General features: G+C 39.9%; 1 protein-coding gene across 1 annotated transcript in view; it reads right to left on the reverse strand.

The window, feature by feature from the left end:
* ADGRG4 (adhesion G protein-coupled receptor G4) overlaps positions 1-9,482 on the reverse strand; it is a gene marked incomplete at both ends in the record, with an annotated part of 131,693 nt that extends 122,211 nt beyond the window's left edge. Inside the window, one exon of the mRNA XM_081042993.1 lies at positions 9,413-9,482. Within this exon, the coding sequence (XP_080899119.1) occupies positions 9,413-9,482 (70 nt within the window). The remainder of the gene's footprint in view (positions 1-9,412) is intronic.
* Positions 9,483-10,379: the final 897 nt, after the last annotated feature.

Here is a 10,379-nt window from a genome sequence, read left to right on the forward strand (position 1 = left end):
CTAGGAACAGAATCTTTCCCATTTAATTAGGTCTTCTTTAATTTCTTTAAGCAATGTTTGTAGTTTGAGTGTAGAAGTCTTTCACCTACTTGGTTAAATTTATTCTTAGATCTTATTCTTTTAGATGTTATTATGTATAAATAAAATTGGTTTCTTAACTTAATTTCAGATTTTTCATTACTAGTGCATATAAATACCACTAACTTTTCTGTGATGATCTTGTATCCTGCAACTTTGCTGAATTTGTTTATTAACTTAACTATCTTTTTTGCAGATTCTTTAGGATGTTTTTATGTCAGTTCATATCATCTGTGAACAGAGATAGTTTTACTTCCCCACCACACACACACACACAGTTTCAATGTCTTTTATTTCTTGTTCTTGCCAAATTGTTCTGGCGAGAACTTCCCGTGTAATGTTAAGTAAAAGTGATGAAAGTGGTCATTCTCGTCTTGTTCCTGATCTTAGAGGGAAGCTTTCAGACTTTCACTATTAAGTGTGATATTCACGGCTGGTTTTTTGTAGATGCCCTTTATCAGGTTGGGGAAGTTCCCTTCTATTTCTAGTGTGCTGAGTGTTTTTATCATGAAAAGGTGTTGGATTTTGTCAAATGTTTTTTTCTGCATCAATTGAGATATACATTTGTATTTTCCCCATCAATCTATTAATGTGTATTACATTGGTTGATCAATTTTTTTTTTAATTTATTGGGGTGACAATTGTTAGTAAATTTACATAGATTTCAGGTGTACAATTCTGTATTACATAGTCTATAAATCCCATTGTGTGTTCACCACCCAGAGTCAGTTCTCCTTCCATCACCATATATTTGATCCCCTTTACCCTCATCACCCACCCCCCACCCCCTTACCCTCTGGTAACCACTAAATTATTGTCTGTGTCTATGAGTTTTTCTTTCTCATTTGTTTGTCTTGTTCTTTTTGGTTTATATACCACATATCAGTGAAATCATAGGATTCTCTGCTTTATCTGTCTGACTTATTTCACTTAGCATTATACTCTCAAGAGGTTGATCAATTTTTTAACTATTTTTATTTTTCAATTACAGTTGACGTACAATATTATATTAGTTTCAGGTGTACAACATAGTGAGTAGATATTTATACAACTTACAAAGTGATCACCTCAATAAATCTAGTACACATGTGACACCTTACGTAGTTATTACAATATTATTGACTATATTCCTTATGCTATGCTTTACATTCAAATGACTATTTTGTAACTACCAATTTGTGCTTCTTAATTCCTTCCCCTTTTCCACCTGTCGCCCAACCCCTTCCCATCTGTATCTATGAGTTTGTTTCTGTTTTGTCTGTTCATTTATTTTGTTCTTTAGATTCCACATATAAGTGAAATCATATGGCATTTCTCTTTCCCTGTCTGACTTGCTCCATTCAACACAGTACCCTCTAGGTCAATCTATGTTGGTGCAGATGGCAAGATTTCATTATTTATGACTGAGTAATATTCCATTATGTATATGTACCACCTCTTCTTTTCTCATTCATCCATTGATGGACACCCACGTTGCTTCCAGGTCTTGGCTATTGTAAATAATGCTGCAATGAACATATGGGATGCACACGTCCCCTGAAAGCAGTGTTTTGGGTTTCTTCGGATAACTACCCAGAAGTATGATTACTGAGTCCTTCTTTGTCACTTGTTATGGCCTTTGTTTTAAAGTCTGTTTTGTCTGGTATAACTATTATTATCCCAGCTTTTGTGTGTGTGTGTGTGTGTCATTTCCATTTTCATGAAATGTCTTTTTCCATCCCTTTACTTTCAGTCTATACATGTCCTTGGATCTGAAGAGACTCTTGTAGGCAGTATATGTAAGGGTCTTGTTTTCTTATCCATTCAGCCCTCCTATGCTTTTTAATTGGAACATTTAATCCATTTACATTTAAAGAAACTGTTGATAGCTATGTAGTTATTGCCATTTTATTATTCGTTTTTGAACTTATTTTTCTTCTTTTTCTTAAGTCAGCTGACAGTCTTATGAGAGCGCCCTTGTAGATAACTACTTTTCTCTTGCTGCTTTTAAGAGTCTCTCGTTGTCTTTAACCTTTGGCATTTTAATCATGTTGTGTCTTAGTGTTAGCCTCCTTGGGTTCATGTTGTTCGGGATTCTCTGTGCTTCCTGGGCTTCTATGTCTATTACCTTCATCAAGTTAGGAAAGTTTTCCGTCATTGTTTCTTCAAACAGGCTTCTTAATTCCTTGCTCACTCTCTTCTTCTGGTACCCCTATGAAGCAAATATTTGTACACTTGATGTTTTTCCAGAGGCCCCTTAAACTCTCCTCATTTTGTTGAATTCTTTTTTCTTTTTGCTGTTCTCATTGGGTGTTTTCTGCTAACTTATCTTCTATGTTGCTGATTCGATCCTCTGCTTCATCTAATCTACTATTGGTTCCCTAATTATTCCCTAAAGAATAATCTAATGTATTCTTTATTTCGGTTATTGTATTCTTCATCTCTGACTGGATCTTTTTTATGTTTTCTAGCTCCATTTTTATGTTTCCTATCTCTTTGTTGAAGATCTCCCTGAAATCATAGAACATCCTTATAACCAGTGTTTTGAACTCTACATCTGGTACATTGTTTGTCTCCATTTTTTTTAGTTCTTTTTGTGGAGCTTTGTTCTGTTCTTTTATTTGGGACATGTTTCTTTGTCTCTCCATTTGGGCTGCTTCCCTGTGTTTGTTTCTATGTATTAAGTAGATCTGCTATGTTTTCCACTCTTAGTAGAGTGATCTTATGTAGTAGGTTTCCTATGGGGCCCAGTGGCACAGTCTCCCTGGTTACCTGAGCAGGCTGCTCCACGTATGTCCCTTGTGTGGGTTGTGTGTGCCCTCCTGTTGAAGTTGAGCCTTGGTTGAGGTTTGCAAGTCAATAGGAGGGCCTGACCTTCAGGCTTATTGGTTTTGAGGACTGGCTGTGACTACAGTTGGGGAGCTGGTGTACAGCAGCTGACCCTACCAAGCAGGATTCACTTTAATGGGGCTCTGGTGCCTGGCCAGTCTGCCCTTTGGGTGTCTCATTTAAGGGTGGTGCTCTGGTGTGGTTTGAAGCTGGACACCAGGTGTGTTGATTCTGGGGCTTCTCGGGGTGGGGTATTGCAGGCCAAGTCAGCCACTGCTTATGCCCTGCCAGGGGCCACTTGGTATGAGTTATAAAGTGACCTGCAGATGCTTGTCACTTGTGCTGGGCTTAGAGGTGCCTGGGAGAGGCTATACTGGGATCCTAGGCCAGCTGCTGCTCGTGCCAAGCTTGGGGCTGCTTAGCAAGAGGTATGGAGCATAGTGAGGCCAGATGACACTTGTTTGGGGTTTGTGAATTTTTGAGAGGTTTTAGGACAGTACACAGCAGGCCATTTTTGTGGAAAAGCCACTGATAGGCCCACAGGTTGTGTGAGGCAGGTTCTCAGAGAATTTCCAGGGCAGGGCCAATGCTGTTAGTTAGGTTGATGGAGACTCAGATATGGCAGCTGCCTGTGTCTGCATACTGGGTGTGGGGAGGGCTCAACAAAGAAACTATGGCTTCTGCCAGCACATCTGTCTGGGATAAAGCTACCCCTCCTGCCCTTTCCCTAAAGCCAGACAATTCAGTTCCTCCCCGTATTTCCCTGGTGCCTTTCCAGCTGCTGCTCCCACACTGGAGCTCAGAGTGAGTGAGTCCATCAGCGAGTATGGCAATTCTCTGGCCCTTTAATAAGAATGCCTGGGAGTCCATCAGCCCTCTGTTTCACTCAGCCACAATCTCCACTGCTTTCACAGCCAGAAATTGTGGAGATTTCCCACCACTGGAACCCTGGGTGGGGAGCCTAGTGTGGGGCTGGGACCCCTCACTCCCGGGGAGGGGGTCTCCACAGCTGAGATATCCTTCTGGATGTTTTTTAACCACCACACATGGGTATGGGGCCAGCCTGTTCTGCATCTCCACCCCTCCTACTGGTCTCGAGGTGGCTTCTCCTGTATATCCTTATTTATAGGACTTATATTCATCTAGACTTCAGGTGATCCTCAATGATGGTAGTTCTATAGTTTAGTTGAAGTTTTGACATGGTCGTAAGAGGAGGCAAGCACAGCATTCACCTACTCAGCCATCTTGACCTGGCTCCCCTTATCCGTTTTTATATGTTAAACCACCTTTGCATTCCTGGAATAAATTCCACTTGGTCAGGGCATATAGACTGCTGGATTAATTAATATACTGCCAGATTCAGTCTGCTAGTACTTTGTTGAAAATTTTTGCATTTATATTCATAAAAGATATTAGTCTGTAGTTTCCTTTTCTGGTGATGTCTTTGTCTGCCAGCTACCATTTTTTAACTTTCTAGCAGATTGATATAGCAAGACATTGTGCCCCACGTCTTTCTCTGACATAGCCTGGGGGGAAATAAAATTTTTGCCACAATGGGTTTTTTGATATATATAATTTTATATTGCTTTTTGCTAAGTTCCAAAGATGTTTTGCCTGGTGATGCCCTGTTTAAGGAACTTTTAAGCAGAATTGAAGTCACTGAGCATTAAACAATGAAAGTTTTTCCCCAGAATGCTCCAACTTTGGATTATCTGATTTTCAAGACAATGGTATGACCAGAGTCTTGGCGCCTACTGTCCATTTCCAGTGCCTGGCATAATGATTGGCACATAGTAGGTCCTTTACAGCTATTGACTGAATAAATGTATTAGGGCACTAAGTTGGAAGCCAATGGGTAGGCAGATGGAGGGCTGTCCCTTGTGCAAAAGTATCAGGGGTGTGTGTGAAGCATTTGGCATAGAATGAGAAGTTCTAAACTGCAAACTGAACTTGTGCCCTGCCCTCTTTTTTACAGAACTTTTGGTGAAAGATCAGGTGAGAGTTCCCTCTTTCTGTCAGGCCCCAAAAGTAATAAATACACTTATTTTAAAAGTCAGTGAGTAAAAGGTTTAGAGCTCTAAGAGATAGAAACTCTGAATGATTTTTCCCTTTATTTTCTGAAGACAGCATTAAGTAATCATCAGATATATTCTGTACTTGGTTTCTGCATGTGTTTGTTTGTTCTTCTCTTGGCAAAATTTTTCCTTGAAATGCTGAAGTGTTTCAAAGGTTAGGGAACTGAGATTTTAGGCATCTTAGGAAGAGTAGACAAATGAAGTTCAGGCAGTGTGGGCATGACCTGGTCACTGGTTCTTCCCTATAACATGACCTGCTTTCCTCTACTGTACCCAAGATTTCTGATCCAGAGTGCCTGACTGACCATCTGAGTCTGAGTATATTAGTTACTAACGTACTATAACAAAGAACAACAAACTGGGTGGCTTAAACAACAGAAATTGATTGTCTCACAGTTCTGGAGGCTAGAAATCTGAGATACAGTGTTGGCAGGGTTGTTTCTTTCTGAGGGAAAAATCTGTTCCATGCCTCTTTCTTAGATTCTGATTGTTTATTTATAATATTTGGTGTTCCATGCCTTCTGTTGCATCATCTCAATCTCTACCTGTGTGCCTGCTCCCTGTGTGTGTGTGTCAGTGTCCAAATTTGCCCCTTTTATAAGGACACTAGTCATATCAGATTAAGGGCCCACCTTACTCCAGTATGACCTTATCTTTACTTAAGTAATTACATTTGTAATGACCTTATATCCAAATATGGTCACATTCTGAGGTGCTGAGGGTTAAGACTTCAATATATGACATTTGTGGGGATACAATTCAACTCATAATACTGCATGAGGCTTAAGGCCCAGTTAACCACCTGGCAATACCTCCTATCAGTGGAGGGAGAGGAGGCAAAACAGATTTGGTGGAAGGGGCCCCACCAGAGGCATTGGCTGTGTCTATACTGTGGAGAATTTAGCCACTCTGAGAGTGAGGGTACAGCATGCCTGCCTCAACTGGGAAATGTCACTACTCACTCAGAAAAGAGAAGAAGGAAGATACTCATTCCCATAGTATATGAAAGCTTTACCTCAGCAAGGGCTCTTCTGGTTCTTAGTATCACAAAGTCTTGCAAATAAGTGTTCAGGAACATTGAAAACCTTTATAGACCAAGTCTGAACAGATATAATAGATAGGTGCTTGACACAGGGGAGCTCCATTACCCACATCACTGTGGACATAATATGGACAACCACAGAGAACCAGAGTTACTATCTGTCACCCACTGCCTACAATTCCCACTGGTCTTGTGAGTAACCAACTAATCTTTAGATAAACCAGATCTGCCACATATCCAACTTTGAGCCTTGTTTCTGTCACCAGTCACGAGCCACAGAGTTATCCAACACATTCCCTTCTCCAGTACCCAGGCTGTTGACCATGTATGTGGCCTGCCAACAGCCCTGCTTAGAATCGGAGGCAGAGGAATTACCCTCATATAGGTAATGTGATTGTTCTTTCAAATAATGGGTTCAAGGCCCATGTCTTATCCAACAAAATGGATGTCCTTAATCATAAATCCAGAAGCACCCTGGAAAATTCATTTACTCGACAATGGTGGTCATTGAGTACTGACTATGTGTGCTAGAATACAGTGATAGAGTGAACTCATGTTCACACCAGGTCCCTGGTCTTAGTTAGTTTGCATTCCAGAGAGAAAGGCAGTCAATAAACAAGCAATGAAAAGAATTACAAATTGTGAAAAATGCTCTAAAGGAAATTAACAGGCTGATGAGCTAGGTGATGGGAGGGATAGGAATGGGAGAAATGGGAATGTTTACATTAGATAACATAGTTAAGGAAGGCCTCTCTGAGGAAGAACCATTTTAACTTAGTCCTAGGAGATGAAAAAGTGCAGGGTTACAGAGATGTGGAGAAAGACTGACTCAGACATGGGTAATAGCATGTGCAAAGGCCTTGAGGTAGGACTGTGCTTGGCATGTCTAAGGAATAGGAAGAATGCCAGAGTGTCTAGGGTGGAGTGAAAGAGAGAAAGCATGGTAGTAAATGAGGCCCATGAGGCAGTGGGATACTAGATCATGCAGTATTTTTTGGGTTTTATTAAAGCATTCGGATTGTATTCTGATTGTGATGGAAACTTATTGGCAAGAGTGAATGATCTGACTTAATACATTAAAGGATTGCTCTGGCTGCTGTGTTGGAACAGGCTATACAGAGTAAGAGTGGAAGCAGGGAGACCAATTAGGAGGGTATTTTTGCTTTATTCCTTACCTCCTGCTCCATTCTGCAACTATTCAGTTACTGACCTCAGTCTTCACTCCTTCTTGCTAGCTCCACTCTCACCCCTTAGACCTTATAACAGATTTGGTTTCTTCTGTTTCACCCTTAGTATTCTTCCATGCACATGGTTTTGTGCATGGCTCCCTCCAGTTAGAAGATATGAATCACCCTCTGCCTAATCTAGGCTTGGCCCCAGCCCCCTCTACCACAATGACCCACACAGTTGGGAGGCTGGGGCCTTGTCTAGAGCCTAAAGGGGGCTGAACCATTGTTTCAAGGATATAACATTTTTTCCAAGAAGAAAATGATGAATTTCTCACCAACTGAAGGACAATTAGAACTAACTGATTACCTAAAAGAATCATTACTTTGACTTATGGATTTAAAACTGAGTCTGGAAAACTTTGTGACTTCTTTAAAGTAACCTCTGCAGGGCTAAAATCTACACATCTATCATAATTTTCACTCACCAATAGTATTCCTCACAAAACCCATTCCAGCTTCCCAATATCACAGACTCTTCCAATTTTTCTTCCATGACTACTGAAGACTCCTAGATCCCTCTATTCCTAGATCCCTTTATTCCATGACTCATGACCGCTCACACACAAACACACACATTAAAAAAAGACCCACTTAGAGTTTATGTCACATACACCACTACCATACAGGTGTTTAAAGATCAAATATATGGTGATGGGAGGAGAACTGACTCTGGGTGGTGAACACACAATGTGATATATAGATGATGTAATACAGAATTGTACACCTGAATCCTATGTAACTTTACTAATCATGGTCACCCCAATAATCTTTAATTTAAAAAGTTTTATAATTGCAAATTAAATTAATTTATTAAATCAGCAAATATGTACTGAATGCCTAACCTGTGTGTCAAGAACTATGCTGGATGTTTTGGATAAAGAAATGGAGTAAACATAGTTTCTTGCCTTTGAGGAAACAGACAGGAAAAAGATAAATCAACATCTTAGTGGGTAGTCAAGGCCAGGTGACAGAGTTGCCAGTGTGCCCCATAAGTCCCATTTCAAGCTTTAGTGTAAGAAACATCGTCTCCCATCGGGCCCTGCACACAGCAGGAAGCCAGTCAGTGTTTGTTGTTGATGGTGATGATGAGTTGGTGTTTTTGCCAAAGATTAGCTCTCAAATCTGAGAGCTGTTCAACTTAAACCCCAGATCTATTTCATCACGAATTGTCACTCACTGGCGTGGATGACCTTTTAGCTAAAGACTGATAAGCTAAATAGGCAATGATAACAACTGAGTTTACCTAATATGGTTGAAATTGCAGTTTTCCAAGACAACATTTTCCTTAAGTCTCCAAATTACCAGCTACTTCAGTTGAACTGTTTTAATCATCTGTTTGCTGCAGAATCGAAACAAAGACAGAATCTATCTCCATACCTGTCACAGAGTCAAAGTAAGGTCTTGGCCTCCCCAGAACACATGCCTGTGTGTCACTGTGAATCAGTGACCAGTGTTTGGCACACCTCAGTTTCTGCGTCTATATTCTGTGATTGTTGTCATGTACGTATAATGGAAACAGAAAGATGGTCACATAATGTTCCAGGAAGCTTTAAATAAAGCATTATGCATGAAAGAAAGAGGCCCAAAAGAAAACCCAAAACTTCTGTTAGTTGTGCATCAACCACCAAATTGCAATTCAGAGTTGCATTAAGAAATGTCAAAAAACAGGGGTGACCGGTTAGCTCAGTTGTTTAGAGCTTGGTGCTAACAACATTAAGGTTGCTGGTTCAATCCCCACATGGGCCACTCTGAGCTATGCCCTCCTTGAAAGAAAGAAAGAGAGAGAGAGAGAGAGAGAGAGAGAGAGAGAGAGAGAGAGAGAGAGAGAGAGAGAGAGAGAGAGAGAGAGAAAGAAAGAAAGAAAGAAAGAAAGAAAGAAAGAAAGAAAGAAAGAAAGAAAGAAAGAAAGAAAGAAAGAAAGAAAGAAAAAAAGAAAGAAAAAAAGAAAGAAAGGTCAAAACTCCTATTTTAATCTACTACAGTCTACTTGAGGCCAGCTCTCCATCAGTCATGCATAATACTGAGTGAATGGATTCATTTACTGAAGCTCCAGCTTGTCCTACAGCCATATTGACCAAAAGGAAGTCATTGAGAGGCAGCCCAGCAATTTTTCAAATGGGTTATTTCTGTCACCTACTGTACATGAGACATTGAAAGATAATAAGAACACATTTTCTTACCTGAGAGAAAGATAAAACTTGACATGAGAATCAATCCATAAAGCCTCTGGTATACGATATGTCCTTTCATTGTCTAAACCTGTATTCAAAAAGTCAGAAATATTCCCAGCTCAGATTCAGAACAAACAATTTCTAAGTGTATGTGACCATACTCTCCTTCACATTTCACTCAAGATTTTTTCTGTTCTTAAAGCCATGTCAGCCAGCCATAACCTAGACACTTGAGTGAGTTATGCAGCCTGGGTGAAACCTCACTGATTGATTTATTTGCATATCTGTCCAACAAATTTTATTGGTTGACTACTATGTGAAAGACACTGTGTTACACACTGGAAATACAGTGCTGGAAGTGCTGGGAAGACAAGACAGAGATACCTGCCCTCATGGGGCAGTTAGCCCAGAAGGGAAGACAAATATTAAATGCATAATTACAAAATGTGATGCATTCAACCTTAATGCACACAAGTTCAATTCAACAACTTTTGTTTTTAACTATCCTAAACTTTTTTAAGGAAGCACTATACAAGAAGACCTTATTGGTAAAACTAACTCATCAAATTATTCTATTTTTAAAGCAGATCTGTTTAGAGAAACCTGACCTATGCATTACATTCACCCAGCTTCTCCCCTTAAACAGTTGTAACTAAAGCTGCTTATTTGCGAAACACACTGCAAATCCCCCCTTCTCTATCCAAAGCAGTGTTTAAACTCCAAATCTGATGGAAATATATTACAGAAGCTTGGCAGTAGGGTGCTAATGGGCATTTTCTGATTTTAAATAAAATGTATTTCTGAATGATTTGCTACTGATTTAAACATTTCTTTTCCTATAGGATAATGCAATATATTGTATTTCTTTCCACTTCTAAGTGAGATTTGGAGTGAATAGACTCACTTTACATTTAAAGTAACAGAAGCCAATTAGGAAACCAAATGAATCTTGGACTTGCTATGAGCACCAGCCATT

The sequence above is a fragment of the Rhinolophus hipposideros genome (genome assembly GCF_964194185.1).
Source record: "Rhinolophus hipposideros genome assembly, chromosome: X".
Taxonomy (NCBI): Eukaryota; Metazoa; Chordata; class Mammalia; order Chiroptera; family Rhinolophidae; genus Rhinolophus; species Rhinolophus hipposideros.